At 44.6% G+C, this 21,481-nt stretch overlaps 2 protein-coding genes across 2 annotated transcripts; both read left to right on the top strand.

Annotated features, from left to right (window-relative positions):
* The first annotated feature begins 6,427 nt into the window (after positions 1-6,427).
* Positions 6,428-7,296, top strand: gbp (glycogen synthase kinase binding protein). The gene has a single exon (XM_010751781.3). The coding sequence runs from the start codon at positions 6,630-6,632 to the stop codon at positions 7,161-7,163; it is 534 nt and encodes a 177-aa protein (XP_010750083.1). The 5' UTR covers positions 6,428-6,629; the 3' UTR covers positions 7,164-7,296.
* A 4,722-nt stretch (positions 7,297-12,018) lies between these two features.
* LOC113744685 (tripartite motif-containing protein 16-like) lies at positions 12,019-13,683 on the top strand (the record flags this gene model as incomplete). The annotated part of the gene is made up of 1 exon (XM_027275376.1): positions 12,019-13,683. A coding segment is annotated over exon 1 (1,665 nt), but the record flags the coding sequence as incomplete, so codon positions are not given.
* Between the last annotated feature and the right edge of the window lie 7,798 nt (positions 13,684-21,481).

The following is a 21,481-nucleotide window of genomic DNA, read 5'->3' as shown; positions in this document are numbered from 1 at the left end:
TCCCAGGCCTCTGGTAGAGGACCCGAGCTTGAGGATGACACGGATACCACCGGGGTGAGAAGGAGATTTAAATTTTTTAATTTTTTTATATATATGTATAGTATATATATAGTACTCGGTGTGTGTGTGTGTGTGTGTGTGTGTGTGCAGGATTATCTCCAAGGTTACTTGGCAAATTTCTGCTCAATGTTTTGACAACAACGACTCTCATAAAGGATGAAATATCCTGGTTAAATAACAAAAACACACGTGTGTGTGTGTGTGTGTGTGTGTGTGTGTGTGTGTGTGTGTGTGTGTGTGTGTGTGTGTGTGTGTTCTAACCAGCATCCTTAATCTTGGTGCGGCGTGTTCAAACATGGCCGACCATTTAAGTGTAGATAACAACAGAAACTGAAGGAGAGGAACAGCTCAGCAGAACACACTGTACCTGCTGAGTGTGTGTGTGTGTGTGTGTGTGTGTGTGTGTGTGTGTGTCATCAGTGCAGTTCATTATTATGTAACGGCACACACTGTCATAAAATGTCGGAATGTAATAAAATTCCATTAATGTTGAACAGTTTAAGTAATAAAGTCGTGTTTGTACCACAGGTGTTTTGGTTGAAGAGGTTTACAGGCCGGTGTCGTGCCAGAACAGGAGCTGGGCAAGCGGGTAATGTAACCAGGCTCAGCAGCCTCTATGGACATAATGGCAGAGGAGAAGAGAGTGAAGAGGACGCTGACGGAGTAATGTCCCTTTAAGTCATAGTGAAACCAACTCACGTTGGCTCCAGCTGATTGTAAACACACCCTGCAGCTCTGATCGTAACATATGAACTTTTAAATTTGATCAGTGTTGTGGATTCTTTTACTGCAGGTTGTAATAAAACATGTTTACTGTCCATGACCAGAACTGGACTGACTACGTCCAGGTTCTAGACAGTCTGCGGGGACGTCACAGAGACTACGTCCAGGTTCTAGACAGTCTGCGGGGACGTCACAGAGACTACGTCCAGGTTTTAGACAGTCTGCAGGGACGTCTCGGAGACTACATCCAGGTTTTAGACAGTCTCCGGGATGTCACGGATTATGTAAACTAAGTGAAATCTAATTTTGGGATGCTCAACATAACGAATGATTGAAATGAGTTGTTTGTTCCTGCAGCTACGATCCATCACCTGTTATATGTCAACATGTAAAGGCAGGTTATCAGCCTGCATGTCCACAAATATACAGTACAGAGAGTGTGAGGGAAGACAAAGTCAAACACACACACACACACACACACATGTATGGGGTGCCGTTTGTAAAGCGTCTCGCTCTGAAAATAACAGCAACATTTTGTCACATTTAGCTAAAAACAATGTTTAAAAAACTGGTTTGAATTTTTGAGAGTCACTTTTTTGCACATTTAGAACAATATTTGTGAACTTAGAGATATTTTAAATATTTAAATCCAAATGTTAAATGTAAAATCTAAATGCTAAATCTAAATCTAAATGTTAAATATAAATCTAAATGTTAAATATAAATATAAATCTAAATGTTAAATCTAAATGTTAAATATAAATCTAAATGTTAAATATAAATCTAAATGTTAAATATAAATCTAAATGTTAAATATAAATGTTAAATATAAATCTAAATGTTAAATATAAATCTAAATGTTAAATATAAATCTAAATGTTAAATATAAATCTAAATGTTAAATATAAATCTAAATGTTAAATATAAATGTAAATCTTAATGTTAAATATAAATGTTAAATATAAATCTAAATGTTAAATATAAATGTAAATGTTAAATATAAACCTAAATCTAAATGTTAAATATAAACCTAAATCTAAATCTAAATGTTGAAGCTAAATGTTGAAGCTAAATGTGTCTAAATGTGTTTTTTAAACATTGTTTTTAGCTAAATGTGACAAAATGTTGCTGTTATTTTCAGAGCGAGACGCTTTACAAACGGCACCCCATACACATGTATGTACAGCATGTGTTACATAACTTGCACATTGAGACATTCAGTGAGGTGAAGCGATCGGGTCTCTGTGCCCCAGCAGAACTTTTACAAACCGTCACCATGTAATCTCTGTTTATCAACTCCACAATGCCACATGGGTGGAGGAGGAGGAGGAGGAGGAGGAGGAGGTTTGTTCACTCCTCACGTACATCTTGCACCTCAGCCCGGCTCATGTTCACTTCATGTGTACATGCCGTGTACGTGGGATTACGTAACGTTGAAAGCATGAGGTGGTGATTGGCTCAGCGTGGTCGACTGCAGCAGTTCACATCGACATATTTCCTCTGTACATATCTCAGCCTGTGTGACTGTGAACTGTAAAGCTGGCGATCATGGCTGATGTCTGCTTTCATCTGAGGTCAAACTGAAAGTGAGCACACCTGAAACACGGCGTGCTCCGTGAAGTAGGTCAGAGGTGAAGCAGACGGTGGCTCTGTAAACTGACGGAGGTTTCTGTTCTAGTTGTTGGACTGAAGCTGAATTTTGTTTCTCTGAGCTCGCCTCCTTTAAAAACATCACACATGTTAATGAACTGTTTGTTGCTGATCATGGAGTCCAGAGTCTGAGCTCGTTCCAGATGAATCCTGTCAGCTGTTTGCTTCACATCAGCCGAGCGGCTCCTGGTTCATAACTGAGGCTGTGGTTCTGGTTCTGGTTCTGTTCATGTTCACAGCTCAGCGCCTGCAGGCTCTCGCCACGGCAACAAACACATCCTTTGATATCACTTCCTGCCATGTGCAACCTCCTCACATTCCTCTTAGAGACACAGACACAGAGACACACCTCTCTCTCTCTGAATGGAGGAAACAAACTCGGTGAACTCGAGCTGCTGGCGGCCGACCAACTGCTGTCAAAGTTGATCCTCCGGATGAAAGGCCTGTTTTCTTTTCTGCTCGCTCTCCATTCAGCCTCAGTCGGCTTCAGTGGCACCTCTGTCCGAGTGAAGTATGGACGGAGCAGAAAGAACCATTACAAACGGAAAGTTTGAAGGATTTGTAGCAAAGATTCACTCCCACAGATTAGTTACACCACCCAACAGCTCCACACAGCTCAGAGCCACAACAACAAACACCTCCATACATAGACAGATAGATAGATAGATAGATAGATAGATAGATAGATAGATAGATAGATAGATAGATAGATAGATAGATAGATAGATAGATAGATAGATAGATATACATTGAACATACATTACAATTAACCTATACCACAGTATTCATAAAGATAAATCTATAATAAATATATAAAATGTTACATACAAATATGAGAAAGAGGACTATTTTCAGAGGCGGATTAATCCACATTTGGTGCTCACGGATGGTGTGTGTGTGTGTGTGTGTGTGTGTGCAGAAGAAGTGTTTGCTAGTTGACTAACTTTTTAAAAGTTTGAGAAGTTAAATGTCGACGAACGTTGGATCATAATTAGCACAAGAAAAGCCGAGGGAGCAGTGAAGATCAGCGACATCGCTTCTTAAAAGTCTGTGTACACTGAACACACACATTCAATATGTTGGACAACAGTTGCTGAAAACACGTGAAAGACGTCATGTCACTCAAGTGTGGAGTTAGTTAGTGGGCGGGCCTTAAAGGGCGGCTCGATGACATAGTGAGGCCACCCTGAGCAGAGAGACAGAGATGAGATTTTGACACCTGATTTCATGAACTTGTTGATATTTTGAATAATTCAAATCTGTCTGGGTGGTTAATAACACTTTATTCTTTGATCTGACAAACTCAGAACACATATTTATTTATTTATTCTGACCTTACACAGACTTTAACTATGTCGCTAATCTTCTAAAAGTCAATGCAGAACAAGTAAGAACATTTGCTATGACTATATTGACCTAAACACACTTTCTAAATATATAAATCTATAAAATAAACTCATGCAGTTGCAACAACGACCCCTTTTGAACGCCGTAACTTCTCCCATGGGACGGTTTAATCTGCAGCCATGGAGCTCATGTGAACACTAACTGGTGAACATCTGTGTCGTCACCAAATGAAGCTCTCAGTTGTGACGGAGCCTTGAACCACCCAACAACATGTGTGTTTTCTACGCGTTGTTATTCATAAGCTTTATTAATCTCTGTTTATGTCTCACACACACACACACACACACACACACACTCTGGAGGATTACAGTGGATCTCACACTCGCACAAACAAAGAAAGAGGATGAGGTCACGCACAAACAAGCAGCATTCCTGCCGCGGCCGCTCGGTTCACGAGGGAACTTGTGCAAGCAGCAGCTGCTCCTGCAGACAAACAGGAATCAGTGTTTACAACCGCCACTGACTCACCAACGGGAAAACATGAAGCACCGAGCACAGGAAGTGTGTGACCCAGTTTCTGCCAGCTCACTTCCTCGTGTGGCGAGCCGTGGATGTTGTTGTTGTTGTTGGACGGTTTTGCAGATTTCTTCATCACACTTTTGTGTTTTTGTTTTGTGTTTTTGTGTTTTTGTGCAGTTTTGGGACTCAGTGTATCCTGAAGTTAAAACACACACACACACACACACACACACACACACTGTTCAGGGCGTGGACACCTGAATACATGAACAGTCCAGCAGCTCACACACTTACAGTGTTTTTCATTCTTGAGACTGTCAGGAAGTTTTGTGTCAGCTCCATTACTTATACTTCCATGAATACACTCTGATGTAGTACACTGTGTACACTGTGTACACTGTGTACTTCCTGCTGCAGTGAGTTCATCTCAGCGGTATGACAAAGTGAAGTCAGTCACATAAACACAGAAATTTGGATTTGGGGAGTTTTGTTCTCACAGGTGAGAAATGAATGAAGGTTGATTGTTTTTCATGTTTATTGTAGGTTATAGATATTTCTGTTTTTTGTTTTGGCCTTTTCTACTTCTGTCTTTCTAATTCTGTAGTGTATGCTACACTTTTCTTGCTGCTGTAACAAGTACACTTCCTCGTGGTGGGATGAATAAAGTCTATTTAATCTAATCTGAATAAACGTGATGAAGACACAAACAAACTGTCTTTGTCCGTCCTGCCTCTTCCTCCTCTGGTCAGTCTAAACACGGTCAAAGACGTGGATCATCAGTGGACCTGACCACGCCCACCTGTCAATCAAAGCGTCCACGCTCTTAACCCTGCATAACTTTAAGCCTTAATAAAATGTGAACAGGTGAGTTGTATATAAATTCACCCTCAGTACAGTTGTCATGAACGGGGAAATTAGCTACAGAGACCAAAACTGTTTTTTGTACCAGGCTGTAAACATGTTTATTTCTGCTGTGAAGTTGGACATTTGGACATGGGGACTTATGGAGACTGACTCACTTCTGGAGCCAGCCTCAGGTGGACGTTAGAGGAACTGCAGTCTGTGGTCCATACTTTTTGTGTTGATGAATTGTTCCGTTTATTCAGCAGTAAAATCTCTTTTCATGTTAGAGGTGTTTAGCCGATCAGTCAGACTCAGTTCATTTATTTATAGATTATAACTCATTTCATCTGCAGTTTGTCGTGTTGTCTCAGGAAGTGATGACGGTGTCACACCTAACTGCCAAACCATTGAGACACACAGGAAACCTCAGCCGGAGCCCTGTGATTGGCTGGCGTACCACGTGGTGGCAGTGATAGTAGCTCCTTATATGGCCATGAGGGCTCTGTGTTTGACTGGAGCATCAGGTTTAGCCCGACTGCTGTTTCTGAGAAACACGAATGTACACGGTGTTCTCCCACAGCACGCACACACACACACACACACACACACACACACACAGTATACATCGCTCCACGCGCTCACACATCACACTCACGGCCAGCTGTTTCCACTGCAGCCACGAGTTTAACACAACACACTTCATTATGTGACATTATTCACATCAGACACGTTGCATGTGTTTATTACAGACTAATGTAATAATTGTAATGAGCCATTTCAATCTTTACTCTGTGCACATCCCATACTGTAAATACGGTGAATCAAACTGTGATGTTACGGTAAAGTGATGTGTGCAGAACCACGACAGAATATGAACAGTCTGGATTATTAAAACACGACGGTGTGTAAACTGTAACACAAACCACGAACACACACACATTAAACACACACACATTAAACACACACATTATTGTGATTATGCAACACTGTGCACAAATAAACATGTTTGAATTAACGCTAACTGTGTGTGTGTGTGTGTGTGTGTGTGTGTGTGTGTGTGTGTGTGTGTCTTTGTCTGGACAGACAGCAGCAGACTCTTTATGACTTATGTAATGTCCCTTTGAACGGAGCGGACCAACGCGGCGGCGCGCACCGGTTGAGGCGGGAAATCAGATTACCGGATTACCGTCTAAACAAACGTGGCCAGCGTCGCTGCTCACGCGCCGCCTTGTAAAACTTTAATGAACGTTATGATTGTGTGAAATGTGCGCGCGGTTTGTCGCGTGTGGTTTGTTTTTGGTGCACACGCACCCCTCCCTCTCGCGGGGCACATGGTACGGTCCGCGCCGCGTCATCCATTGTTTACAAATGAACTCGGTTTGTGCCGAGCGGCGTGGTGAGCGCGAGGAGCGGCCCGGCGGCTCAGACACACCGAAACAAAAACACGAACACCGAGACCCGAGACCCGAGACCCGAGACCCGGGACCATGCCGTGTCGGAAGGAGAACTACATCTTTCTGGAGCAGTCCGTCACCGTCGACTCGAAGGAGGTGGACGCGCTGGTGACAAAGATCGGCGAGGCGCTGCAGCTCCACAGCAACAACGGCGGCCACCAGAAGACCGTGTCCGTGTCCATGTCGTGCCTGCACGGGCTCACCGGCGGCGGCGGCGGCACCGTCGGGGTCAAACCGGCGGCTATCATCGGGGGAGGCTGCGCGGCGGCACCGGCGCAGAAACGTAACGGCTGCTGCATGCGGCTCCGGAGCCGGGGACACCGAGGGAGCAGCAGGGCGAGCCCGTATAACATCCCCGGGTCCAACGGCGACCAGGACTGGGACCAAATCAAACCGTGGAACAAAAAGAGGGTCGACGTGGAGGAGGACGACCCGCACCGGCTGCTGCAGGACTTGATACTGTCGGGGAATCTGATCAAAGAGGCCGTGAGGAGGCTGCAGTTCTCCGCCGCAGACTGTGCAGATTTCCCCAAAGACGACGGACAGTGTGCCGTGCTGATACCGTAACGGACGGACCGGGGACGGGCTTCCCTCCGCAGCGTCCTCCGGGACGTGACACAAAAACAGACTGTGTGCACGAGGACTGTTTAGAATATGAATATTCACGTGACTGGTAGCTACGTTTTTCTAATTTCACACATTTTTGTTTGTGTTTTTTTTTTTTTTTTTTTTTTTTTTTTGGCTAGCGGTTAGCCTAGCCTAGCTGGGAGAAATTCAAACATAAACAACACTGTTAATTACCTGGGTGGCTAGCCTAGCCTAGCCTAGCCTAGCTGGGAGAAATTCAAACATAAACAACACTGTTAATTAGCTGGGTGGCTAGCCTAGCCTAGCCTAGCCTAGCTGGGAGAAATTCAAACATAAACAACACTGTTAATTAGCTGGGTGGCTAGCCTAGCCTAGCCTAGCCTAGCTGGGAGAAATTCAAACATAAACAACACTGTTAATTAGCTGGGTGGCTAGCCTAGCCTAGCCTAGCCTAGCTGGGAGAAATTCAAACATAAACAACACTGTTAATTAGCTGGGTGGCTAGCCTAGCCTAGCCTAGCCTAGCTGGGAGAAATTCAAACATAAACAACACTGTTAATTAGCTGGGTGGCTAGCCTAGCCTAGCCTAGCCTAGCTGGGAGACATTCAAACATAAACAACACTGTTAATTAGCTGGGTGGCTAGCCTAGCCTAGCCTAGCCTAGCTGGGAGAAATTCAAACATAAACAACACTGTTAATTAGCTGGGTGGCTAGCCTAGCCTAGCCTAGCCTAGCTGGGAGAAATTCAAACATAAACAACACTGTTAATTAGCTGGGTGGCTAGCCTAGCCTAGCCTAGCCTAGCTGGGAGAAATTCAAACATAAACAACACTGTTAATTAGCTGGGTGGCTAGCCTAGCCTAGCCTAGCCTAGCTGGGAGACATTCAAACATAAACAACACTGTTAATTAGCTGGGTGGCTAGCCTAGCCTAGCCTAGCCTAGCTGGGAGAAATTCAAACATAAACAACACTGTTAATTAGCTGGGTGGCTAGCCTAGCCTAGCTTAGCCTAGCTGGGAGAAATTCAAACATAAACAACACTGTTAATTAGCTGGGTGGCTAGCCTAGCCTAGCCTAGCTGGGAGACATTCAAACATAAACAACACTGTTCATTAGCCTATAATGAGCAGTGTTGTTTATGTTTGGGTTGCTAGTTAGCGGTTAGCTGGCTGGCTAACTTTATGTTTGGATGTCTCCACGTGGGTCACGTGACGTCCCGGGGTGGGGGGTGGGGGGGGCAGTGAAAGTTTGAGACACAAAAAAAGTGTTGACCGTTTGACAGGAGAGGACATTTAAAGAAGCTAACGCTAACATGTTTTGTACGCTGTCTCTGAGCGCGTTCGTTTATTTACCACTGCAGACTGTTTATAAGGGGGAGGGTCTGGTTCCATTTAGTTTACAGTGTAATGCTGGGAGCTGCTGTACAGAGGAGCATGGAGGCACCGTCCTCTTCTTCTACTTCAAGTTGCTCAGCTGTCCTGGGAGCAGCTCGAGAAGAGTCGGGGTGACGTGCTCGTGGTTTGTTTGTGATGGTTTTTTTGGGGGGGTGAAGAGTGGTCGTCCGTCACGTGGTCGTCCGTCACGTGGTGCCGTCACCTTTTTGAATTCCGCCTGGGAGTTCTGTCCTAATGTCTGTTTCTTCTCTGTGTAAATGAAAAATGGCCACGACTGCTTCGTAACGAAGTACCTGATAATGTTCCTGAGTATTCAGGCTCTTTTTGTTTTTGTTGTTGTTGTCTTAATAAACTCAGTTTTTGTTTTTCCAAACCTCTGTAGAGTTTTATTGGAGACTTATCTCAGTGTGAGTGTCCCTGCTGCTTCCTCTGGGCCCGTGAGGACACGTGGACAACGTGGTCTTGAAGGACACACGCTTGTTATCAGCCTATAAATACACCCCCCTCCCTGTCCTCCCTCCTTCCCTCCCCCGGTGGATCACAGCAGGCGGCGGTGAAAAACATGTTTTGCTCTGGTGAACTCGCTCCGCTCCGAGCTCTGAGCCAAGCCGAGCTCCTACACATTGTTTATAGCAGCTCCCTCTGCTGGTTACTGTGTGTGTCATACGTCAGCAGCAGCTGGAATTTTGTTTTGGGTCTCTGGGTGGTGTTACTACACACACACACACACACACACACCCTCACCTGAAGGGTACTGTACAAAAGCACACCTTCAGAACTTCATTCAAACTGGATCACATTTATTCACAGTTTATTTGTTGCTTTTTCCTCTGACCTCCGGCTGCTCAGCTTCAACTCTCTGTGATTTACACACTTTATGATGGACACATAGCCTTAGCCTAAACACATGCTAACTGTAGTAGCTAACTGTCAATTAACTACTGTTGACTGAAGCTGCCATTAGCATGCTAACAGAACCGGGCTCAGCAGCCTGACCGGACCGGGTTGGAGCACAGCCTCTGAGACCAGCAGGGAATAACATTACAGTACTGAGGTGATTTACAGACTCTATGATGGAAACATTGATAAGTAGCAGTAGTGTTAATGTTAATATAATAAAGCTAATACAGCTAACATTGAGGATCCAGTTGGTTTGGCGCTAGTGTTAATGTAGCTAACTGCTAACATAAGTTAATGTTATGGACCTTGCTAGTATCAGAATCAGAAATACTTTATTAATCCCCGCAGGGAAATTGTGTGAAGTTTACTGTATAAAGTAGTTTTGGAAAAAGGCTAACATAGCTAACTGATAATACAAGCTAATGTTGCAGATGCTGTAGTAGATAATGTAGCTAACTGCTAACTTTAGCATTCTTAGTTGGCTTGCGTGTAAAGCTAACATTACCTAATGTTATGAACTTAATTCGTTTTTTTCCTCCATGTTAGCTTATGGCTAACATTAGCTCACTGCTAACTAATTAACTATAAACTGTGTAAATAACTGTAGAGTGTGTCTGACAGACATTATTACTGACTCTGCAGCAGCACAGAGACTTCAACAAAGTCAGTCAAAGGCAGCTTGAGGTTGCCGAGCAACCAGGGTCAGCTGCAGGTCAGAGCAATTAACTGCAGCTGTGCTCTGTCTGTGTGTGAGTGACTGCTGAGAGACACAGAAAATCTCTAAATGAAGCCCCTCCAACTAGTGGACACTAATGCCAAACGGTAGGTGGTATCAAAAAGCCCAAATGACCGTGAGCATCCTCATCTTGTCGACCATGTGAATGCTGAATTTCAGTGTGTGAAGTTAAAAAATGTGACCTGGGGAGAGAGAGAAAGAACAGGTGCCCCGTGCTCCTTTGGGAAATTTCTCCTCTCCAGTTTACATGGGAGTAGATGGGGCTGTCGGTGGGTGATCCTGGAGCATCAGTGCGTCTCCCGCCAAAACTATAAGTCTGACAGCTTCAGCAGTGATATCGCTGCGTAGCCCACGAATTTTCCTACGTTTCTATGTAGAAATTATTTCTGTAGAGTGACATTTGTGGCCACGAGAGCCGTTTGCAAATGTATTTTTTGACAAATGTTTCTCTCCCTCTCCACTCTAGCTCTGGAACATTCTACCAATACACACCCATTGTAAACTTTGTCGTGGTTTTTGGTGATTTTTGATAAAACCATTTGGTGAAACATTTAGAAAAGTCACAGCACACCATTCCCGGCCAAGCCGGTCGTTTTGATACCTTTTTTGTGTATGTGCGACCAAAAATGCTGGAGAAGTAGTGTGCTGAAATTCCTGGAATACGTAAAACATAGTAAGTATGGGGAGGAACACTCAATTAAAGGACGAGAAAAGAACGAGCGGCTCAGGCTGTCTCAGTGTGAACTAACTCTGCTTTATTCTTGAGGTCGACCTCCATCACTGCTTCACTGACGCAACTAGAACAGAGGCTAAAACTAGAAAAGTTGCAATTGTCTTTGTTCTTTTTTATTATGAAAACAGAACGGCTCTCTGCTCTCAGATCAGATCTTTACTTTTGTCCAGTGAAACAGCTGATTACAAATCAACTCTCCCTTCAAATCGCCCTTCTCGTCGGGCCTTGTTTGTCCTGTTCCTTGATGTAACTGAAGGCCGTGATGTCTGCTTGAAGTGTGAACATGCTGCAGACGCCACAGAGCCTTTGCTGTGACACTTCCTGTGGCTGAGCTGCTGAGATCTTCAGAGAAACGTCTAGAGGGATCACTGCAACTCCACTGATATAGGCTTTATGTGACCTGATTCATAAATATCATTTGAACAGAAGGATCGTCTGAGCCAGTCCAAGGAGCAGCTGATGGACAGGTCCATGATGAAGGACCAGCGAGGAGGCGGCACTGCAGACCTACCAGGAACAGAAGAGCATGTGGACGACTGTGAGATGGAGACCACAGAGTTTTTTATCAACAAAGAAAGGAAATCATTTCTCTTGGAGATGTGTGGAGACGTGTGATGTCTTGAAGGACCCAGCTCGTCACCTGATCATCCCAAAAATGAAGCGGGTCTAGAGTTTGGATCCATCAGGACCTCAGGCTGGGCCGAAGGTTCAGAACAGAAATGTCCATCCACCGACGGGCCCTATCAGACTTGACAGAAGATCTGCAATGAATCCCCAAAGGTTCTAACCCTGAACAGCAGCAAACATGAGAGTGAAGTGAGACACCTCTTCCTGGAATGACTCCGCTCTTGATAAGCCCTCCCTCTTCTTCCTGCTCTCAAACACAGCCAGCTCCTCTCTGCTCATGTTTCCTTGTTCCCTCCCCCTCAGATCTACAGTTTGAAGATGGGTGGAACCAACATGTGCTGACGTGTCAGCTGACAGGCCGCATGTTGTTGAGATCAGAGCTCAAACTAGTTTCATTTCTGAGGAAGTCAAACTCAGACAGTCGTCGACGCGGAGAGGAGAAATGGCGCAGCAAGGAAATAAACTGGACCGGGAAACCTTCTCTTGTCCGATCTGTCTGGATCTACTGAAGGATCCGGTGACTATTCCCTGTGGACACAGCTACTGCATGAACTGTATTCAAAACTTCTGGGATGGAGAGGATGAGAAGAGAATCCACAGCTGCCCTCAGTGTAGGCAGACCTTCACACCGAGGCCTGTCCTGAAGAAAAACACCATGTTAGCAGCTTTAGTGGAGGAACTGAAGAAGACTGGACTCCAAGCTGCTCCTGCTGATCACTGCTATGCTGGACCTGAAGATGTGGCCTGTGATGTCTGCACTGGGAGAAAACTGAAAGCTCTGAAGTCCTGTCTGGTCTGTCTGGCCTCTTACTGTGAGAAACACCTCCAGCCTCATCATGATGTAGCTCCATTAAAGAAACACAAGCTGGTGGAGCCCTCCAAGAAGCTCCAGGAGAACATCTGCTCTCGTCATGATGAGGTGATGAAGATGTTCTGCCGTACTGATCAGCAGTGTATCTGTTATCTCTGCTCTGTGGATGAACATAAAGGCCACGACACAGTCTCAGCTGCAGCAGAAAGGACTGAGAGGCAGAGAGAGCTCGAGGTGAGTCGACTAAACATCCAGCAGAGAATCCAGGACAGAGAGAAAGATGTGAAGGAGCTCCAACAGGAGGTGGAGGCTATCAATGGCTCTGCTGATAAAGCAGTGGAGGACAGTGAGAAGATCTTCACTGAGCTGATCCGTCTCATGGAGAAAAGAAGGTCTGATGTGAAGCAGCAGGTCAGATCCCAGCAGGAAACTGAAGTGAGTCGAGTCAAAGATCTTCAGGAGAAGCTGGAGCAGGAGATCACTGAGCTGAAGAGGAAAGACGCTGAGCTGGAGAAGCTCTCACACACAGAGGACCACAACCAGTTTCTACACAACTACCCCTCACTGTCACGACTCAGCCAATCTACAGACTCATCCAGCATCAATATCCGTCCTCTGAGGGACTTTGAGGATGTGACAGCTGCTGTGTCAGAGCTCAGAGATAAACTACAGGACGTTCTGAGGGACCAACGGACAAACATCTCACTGACAGACACTGAAGTCCATGTTTCACTGTCAGGACCAGAACCAGAGCCCAAGACCAGAGCTGAGTTCTTAAAATATTCACGTGAACTCACACTGGATCCAAACACAGCAAACACACAGCTGTTATTATCTGAGGGGAACAGAAAAGTGACATTAATGAAGCAACGTCAGTCTTATTCTAGTCACCCAGACAGATTCACTTATTGGGTTCAGGTCCTGAGTAGAGAGAGACTGACTGGACGTTGTTACTGGGAGGTGGAGAGGAGAGGAGATGGAGTTTATGTAGCAGTCACATACAAGAATATCAGCAGAGCAGGGAGCTCATATGAATGTTTATTTGGATTCAATGACAAATCTTGGAGGTTAAATTGTGACACAAACAGTTATAACTTTTGTTACAACAAAGTCCAAACTCCCGTCTCAGGTCCTCGGTCCTCCAGAGTTGGAGTGTACCTGGATCACAGTGCAGGTATTCTGTCCTTCTACAGCGTCTCTGAAACCATGACTCTCCTCCACAGAGTCCAGACCACGTTCACTCAGCCTCTCTATGCTGGACTTTATGTTTATTCTGGATCCTCTGCTGAGTTGTGTGAAGTCAAATAGACAGAAGTCATTGAAGGGTTAAATTCTGTGTTTCATGTCTTCAGCTTGTTTTGTTTCCATCATTGTTGCTGATTGTTGTGGCATTTCTTCACCTGTCAATCAAACACTGTGGGCGGTACTTTGCCCTCTTCTCATTGGTGGTTGTGTAAATGTTTGAGTTTCTGTAGGTGGCGCTCCTTCCTGTGTCTGTTTAGCCATGGAGGCTATCACTGCTCATGATGACTTTAGTTTGTATGATCAGAATCAATAAGGAGATGATTCATTCTTTTCTTGTACATATGTGAGATTCAATGAAGAAACAACATTTAGTTTGTGTCTCAGTCAATAAAGAGGATTTATTTATTAGGTGTGTGGCTCCACCTGCTGTTTCTTATTTGAATTACAGACGACAGTCTACATGTGAACACTTTGTAATATTGACCTTCACTGTGCAGATTCGGAGGCCTGTCAGGAGGGTGGTACAGTAATTGAGTTGTGAGAAGAACAGGGTCTGTATCAGGAGTTGGTCATCGATCATGACTCTGTTTTTTTGTGATTAATGTTTTTTTAATTTTTCATTATTACAACAATAACAAAAATTCCCCCTCCCACCGCCTGTGCTGATCCCTTTCTGGTTACCGACATCTACCACCTGCTCCTTCATGTATAACTATTACATCGATCATGACTCTTAACTTTCTTGTTACGCTGGTGGGTGCAAGACATCGGGAGTCAATGTTGATGTTGATGTCATGGTGTGAATTAGTTTAGGATGAGAGGAGCAACAGTTCAGTTTTTGAGAGGTTCAGCTGGAGGTGGTGTCCAACTGAGGGTTGTTAAGGACACCTGCGGGTCGGTCGGTCGGTTTGTTGGTTGGTTGGTTGGTTGGTTGGTTTGTTGGTTGGTTGGTTGGTTGGTTGGTTTGTTGGTTGGTTGGTTGGTTGGTTTGCTGGTTGGTTGGTCGGTTGGTTGGTTGGTTGGTCGGTTGGTTGGTTGGTTGGTCGGTTTGCTGGTTGGTTGGTCGGTTGGTTGGTTGGTCGGTTTGTTGGTTGGTTGGTTGGTTGGTTGGTTGGTTGGTTTGTTGGTTGGTTGGTTGGTTGGTTGGTTGGTTGGTTGGTTGGTTTGCTGGTTGGTCGGTCGGTCGGTTGGTTTGCTGGTTGGTTGGTCAGTCGGTCGGTCGGTCGGTTGGTTGGTTTGTTTGTTGGTTGGTTGGTTTGACCACAACCTATATCAAGAGCTGGGTAGCATGTTCGACATGCAGACTGGAGAAGCCGGGGATTGAACCACCAGTCATCTGATTGGTCAACGATATGCTTTACCTCCTGAGCCAGAAAATGTGAACAGAAACAAAATGTGTATTTAATTGGAAAAGACAACAGACCAAATCTTGAAACTGAGAAATTAGGTTTGGAATTCTACTTTGAATCTGATGCCATGTTGGACAGTGTCAATGAAAGACTGTCCAAGATGTGAAATGCTAAAAAGAAAACAGCTGACTGAACGCCTCACCGTCAGAGAGGTGAACGTTAAGTCAGTGTGTTCTGTTAAAATGCACCATGTGAGGCGGTGACATAAAGACGGATGTTTATCCGGTGTGGTGGAGGGTCAGAGAGGCTGAACATGTTTCTGTGTGTGTCGTTAACCTACGACTGAAGCTCGTTTTCATGAAGTGACATTTAGTGGCTGTTTAATGAGCTCTGGGTGTTAATGCAGCGTCCTCTTACTGGTCTGCCCACTCGTCGTGTTATTACTGAACTACTTCATACACTGTTGGCTGGTTTAATCTAAGATCACCACATGTTTGTTCTTTCATTCATTCACATGATGTAACATGTTCATCCTGATGAATGTGCTGCACGGCTTCTGCCACCGAGTGGTGCCTTTGAGTAAGTCGAGACTTTTTCAGTGTATGTGTTTAGACAGTCTGCGGGGACGTCACGGAGACTACGTCCAGGTTTTAGACAGTCTGCGGGGACGTCTCAGGGACTACATTCAAATCTGTTGGAGTCCCATCCAAACATTTAAACTCCTGTTTGTCTGTTGATCGTGAACAGTGGGCCTCTGTACACATTTAATATTTAGCTTTGGTGGAAAACAACATGTTGAACCACCACACAGATTACACGGTTAATCAGTCTGCACACAGTGAGCAGCTTTTTGAATATTTACATCTTTTTCTGTTGAATAATTGAGAAGGAGAACCTGAAGGGGGCATTTCCACTTCCTGTGCAAATGGCAGCAATACACAGAGCAGCAAAACACGACAAAGACACAGTTACACTGCTGATTAAAGATGGATGATACACAGATACTGAGCAGATAAATGAGCTGATGAAATCAACAAGCCTGTTGATAATACAAAGACTTTATTAGTCCCCTTTAATAACATGCAGCCTGAACATGATGAGTTCATGCAGCCTGTTAAAAGGAAAAACAAAACCTAAAGGGAATTATTTAACAATTAAGTTATATCTGTGCTGTGTCCTTCCAGAACTAAACTAGTTGTGATCGTCATTTCTGGCTAATTGAGACACACTACCCTGCTGAAATGAGTGCACTGAGCCAAGAAGTACACGGTGTACACAGAGTACTACGTAGAAATGTACTAACAAGTATCTGAATGAGACACAGAACATTTATCTACATGCAAAGAAAAGACATTTTTTCTCAATATGGGAGAAAATGTGGTTAAATTGAACAAATACTAGTGCCTTCTCTTTACATAAGGCTATATGTTCATGAATTATATCTTGAAACCATATAAGGGGTTCAAACCAGGAACCTTCCTGCAGCACGCACACCACACCACCACGTTCATCTGCTGTTTATTTTACATACGAAAAAAGATTTGAGACAAGACACTAGAGTACAGATGAAACTTCCCCAGTGATTACTTACTAATTACATTATCTCATGATAGGTGACAGAGACTACGTGCAGGTTTTAGACAGTCTGCAGGGACGTCACGGAGACTACATCCAGGTTTTAGACAGTCTGCGGGGACGTCTCAGAGACTACGTCCAGGTTTTGGACAGTCTGCGGGGACGTCTCGGAGACTACGTCCAGGTGTTGGACAGTCTGCGGGGACGTCACAGAGACTACGTCCAGGTTTTAGACAGTCTGCGGGGACGTCACAGAGACTACGTCTAGGTTTTGGACAGTGTGTGGGGGCGTCTCAGAGACTACGTCCAGGTTTCAGACAGTCTGCGGGGACATCACAGAGACCACGTCTAGGTTTTGGACAGTGTGTGGGGACGTCTCAGATAACTGGGTTGCTAATTGTCAACATGTAAATGTGTGGCAGCCGGCTGATAATCACGCAGGGAGGTCAGAGGTCAGCTCAATGAAACAAACCAATCTGACAAAAAGTGAACTGTTTATAGTTCCTAATGAAGCACACAGCATATGCATATGATCCAGACATAGGAGGCATGAAGGGTGGATGAGAGGGGCAGGGTGGTGGACAGATGGAGGGGTTTGGATATGGACCAGTGCTGGCTGCCGACGAGGAGACGTTTCAGATGTTTCAGGTGCAACAAAAGACATAAATAAAATAAAGCACATTTTTTTGTACATTTTCTTAAAAACAGGAATTTCAAACGTGTTTTATGGCTGTTTACTCTCTAAACACTGAAATAAAACATGAATGACTGTGTGGTGTTGGGACATGATGTGTCTCAACAGTGGTGAAATGAACAGCAGAGTGGAAGTCAAACATCAATAATGGATTTCTTTGAAACATCATGGAAACAGTCAGGACGTCTGCACCTGCTCCACCCTCCTCTGCATCCATGTTTTAACTGGAAACTGTGACGGACGTTGTTACGGGACTAAAAGAAAAACCCTTAAATAAGGAGGATCGGATTCAAAGCATCAAAGTTTAAGTTGAATTTATTGTTCTTGTATAAGAGGAGCGTTTCACAGTGCAACACACTAAAGGGGTCACAGAGAAAAAGGCTCCCTGAGGAGTGTTAATAGTTGGTTCTCATACATTTTCCTGAAGATGGGCTGTCTCAACCCCTGCAAACAGTCAATTTGCATATAATGCATTTAAACAGCTTACTTCAACATATCCTCTAATGAGTAGCCAGTATGTCCCCAATCTAGATGTCACCTCTCTGACCTGTCCCTGGCTCATTCTGTTCTGAAATCCCTTTATTCATACATTAACCTGAATTTTACCTTACCCTGCCAGTCTCAGGAAAACAGCAACAAAGGGAAGTGCCTTCAAAACATGTAATATAGGAACGAACATCGTATAAGTTAAAACATCTAACTAGCTGTGTAACCCTGATTTTTATGACAGACATTTGATTCAAACACATTCAATATGTCAACAATAGTTGCTGAAAACACGTAAAAAGACTTTGAACGATGTATCACTGAAATGTGGAGTCAGAGGTTCAAACAGTTTTCAGTCTCAGGATTTTGTGGGCGGTCCTTAAAGGGCGGCTCGATGACACGCTGAGGCCACCCTGAGCAGAGAGACAGATGACTTCAGCTCAGCTCAGCGCCTTCAGAGGACACGCAATAATTTATGAATGAAGCCAAACTTTGGTGAGTTTTTTTATTAAGCCATTCATCTGTGCTAAACCTATTAAACACCTCCCTGCTGAACAAATATTTAGTGCACCTGAAGATATTTCAGACCTATGAAAAAAAAAATAGAAATGTCTCGATGAAGAAACATTTCAAACACGTCGTCCTGACAGTGATCAACGTCACTGCTCATCTGCTCCCATTCAAAGGCCTCCACACCTCCACCTGGAACAGAGCAGCTCCTAAATGCCACAGAGGTGTGAGTGTTTGGTCTGTGACTCACAGGTCCCTGGATGTCTGCAGAGAATCTGTCTGCAGATGCCACTGTCATGGCAACGCCACGCTGTCACAAACTGAACATGTTTAGGATCCAACTGATTCACGACTTTACATTAGACGTAGATCATCGGCGGAGCTGAGGCGTAGTCTCTGTGACGTCCCCGCAGACTGTCTAAAACCTGGACGTAGTCTCTGTGACGTCCCCGCAGACTGTCTAAAACCTGGACGTAGTCTCCGTGACGTCCCCGCAGACTGTCTGAAACCTGGACGTAAACAGACACATATGATCCTAATGGATGGTTTTCATGGAGGACACTTCAGAGCGGTGCTGATGGGGTGTATAGGAGATGCTGACTCCCACTCTGTGTTAGGCTCATGGCTTTCCTCAGCATCTCAACGCCTACAGATCCTTTTTCCTGTCGCTGTCAGCTAAATGTGGACCGTCAAGTGAAGAGGAGAGGCTGCTGTCTCCGGTGGATCTAATAAGACAGGCGACATGTTGTTGGTTTGGCTCTGTTTATTACATTTGTAAACAATCATAAAAATAGAGACTCTCAGCAGCCTTATCGTTAACCTCACATCCTGTGGTTCCTCACTCGTCCACCAGATGCCGTCAGAGTTTCCTGCCCCGTCACCTTTCTCTCTCTTCACTCCAGATCTGCTCCTAATTGCCTCATTATAAACCAGATTGTCGATGTTGCAGCATGCTGAAAGTGTTTCAGTCAAACCTGCCTGTTGCTCCAGTTTCCAGTTTCATGTTGTTGACCTGCTGTCGTCTCTTCTTGGACAAAGTCTCGTTATTTCAACCGCCCTGCCTACATGAAGCTGCCTGGGTCCTTTCTCTGTTGCATATCTGTGAACTGTGACACGTCATGCTGGATTTCACTTTAGTTAGAGAGTTCTTCAGGTGCTTCTAGTGGCATTAAGGAGGTTATACGTGTCATTTGGTCCTCCAGAAGGTTCTAGTAATCACTAAGGGGGTTCTAGTGCCCTGATCCTTTAGTCTGCAGGTCTGCAGGGTCCTGTAGGAGGATAAAGTGGTCACTGAAAAGGTTCAAGGGGCTTGTAGTCCTTGTGGTCATTGAGGAGGTTCTAGTGGCCATTGAAAAGATACTTGGATTCTTTTGTGTGTTTGTAGTTTTCATTGTGGAGGTTTGGGATGTCTTTCTGAAGGTTTGTTGATACTTTAGGTGTTTCTAGTAATCATTGAGAAGGGTGATGGTTCTTGTGGTCATTGAGAAGGGTTTGGGGGCCCTGTGATGGTTCTTGTGGTCATTGAGGGGAGTTTGGGGGCCCTGTGACGGTTCTTGTGGTCATTGAGGAGGGTTTGGGGGCCCTGTGATGATTCCTGTGGTCATTGAGGGGGGTTTGGGGGCCCTGTGATGGTTCTTGTGGTCATTGAGGAAGTACTAGTCACTGTGAGCATTCTTAAAGTCCTTTATGCATTTGTAGGAGTCCTTGAGGAGGTTCTGTGGGTGTTTTCAGAGGTTCAAGTAGTCACTCAGAAGGTACCTGAAGTCCTTTCTGTATCTGTAGTTTTCATTGTGGAGGTGTTGGATGTCTTTTTGAAGATTTGTTGATACTGTGTGTGCTTGTAGTCACCGAGGAGGCTCTGGGAATTCTCTCTGTAGTCTCTCCTGAGTCAAACCATAAAAATCCTTTACAAATGGTGGACGGCACGGCCCTTCCTGTTGTCCTTCCGTTTTTAATTGTGTGTTGGCATTTGTTTTTATTGATCTGAGAAATGCTTGTAAAAGGAACAGCCATGATGGGAACGGGATGATCCTCAGCCTACACTCATGGAAGATAACACAGCTATAAAATGTAATGGCAGGAAGGCGTAATGGGGTCAAAGGGACTGAGCAGGACTCACACACGTCACCGACAGAACCTGTTATGGTCTACAGAGAGGAGTCAGTATGTGGACTGACACAGTATCTAGTGACGGATTTTGCTTTTGCACACTGTCAGTAATGATGAGGATAATGCAGATTTATCCACTGGAGGACACATTTGTCTCGTCATTATCTGTAGTTATATAAGAAAATTGGTTTATTGCCAAGTGGATGTTCTCATAAACGGACTTTGTTTGGTGTTTTGATGCACAACATCGTACGAGAAAAGGCCAAACTATAGAACAACGGTGAGGAGTTCTCTTGGGTTTATACAGTATACAGACGAGAATCAGGAGATAAAACAGCTTTTCAGACAAATTCAAAAGTTTGGTTTTGATTTGTTATCTGATATTTACGATTTAATTTGTTCTGGGATTATTTTGTCTCCTGATTTTTACATTTTTTTTAGATTATTGTGTCACTTTTACAGTTTTACTGAACGACGTATCGAACAGGTAATATCTCTCAGAAAAAAACATTAAATGCTGCAGACATCATTAGTCAACAGTTTTAAAGGATATTGATCTACTTCCTTATCTCCTCTCCTTCTTTCCTTCTTCCTTACATGCCACATTATTTACATCTCCTATTGTTCCTATATTTACCTAATTTCCACCTTTCCTCGCTCTTCACCCCCCTCCACATCTATTTGGTCTTTTCCTGTCTCCTTCCTCTCTCCTCTTTCCTTCCTCCTCGCCCTCTCTCTCTGTCTCTCCCCCCTCTCTCTCTCTCCCTGTCTCTCTCTCTCTCTCTCTGTCTCTCTCTCTCTCTCTCTGTCTCTCTCTCTCTCTGTCTCTCTCTCTCTCCCCTCTCTGTCTCTCTCTCTCTCTCTCTCCCCTCTCTCTCTGTTCTCTCCCCCTACCCCCCCCCCCCCCATCTATCACCCCCCTTCTTCTCTCCAGCTCTTCTGGTCTTCTCTCTCCCCTCTCTCTGTCTATCTCTCTCTCCCCCTCCTCTCTGTCTCTTCTGTCTCTCTTCTCCCTCTAATCTCTCTTTTATCTCTCTGTTTTGTCTATCTCTCTGTCCCTCTGTTCTCTCTCGCTCCCTCTCTCGCCGGTCTCTCTCCTTCTCTCTCTGTCTCCTCATCGCACTAT

This window comes from Larimichthys crocea, unplaced genomic scaffold (genome assembly GCF_000972845.2).
Source record: "Larimichthys crocea isolate SSNF unplaced genomic scaffold, L_crocea_2.0 scaffold107, whole genome shotgun sequence".
Classification (NCBI taxonomy): domain Eukaryota; kingdom Metazoa; phylum Chordata; class Actinopteri; family Sciaenidae; genus Larimichthys; species Larimichthys crocea.
Note: the sequence above shows the minus strand (reverse complement) of the source record. Positions and strands in the feature narration are given on the sequence as shown.

Excerpts from the sequence above, each read along its gene's own strand:
- gbp (XM_010751781.3), top strand. The coding sequence starts at position 6,630 with ATGCCGTGTCGGAAGGAGAACTACATCTTTCTGGAGCAGTCCGTCACC.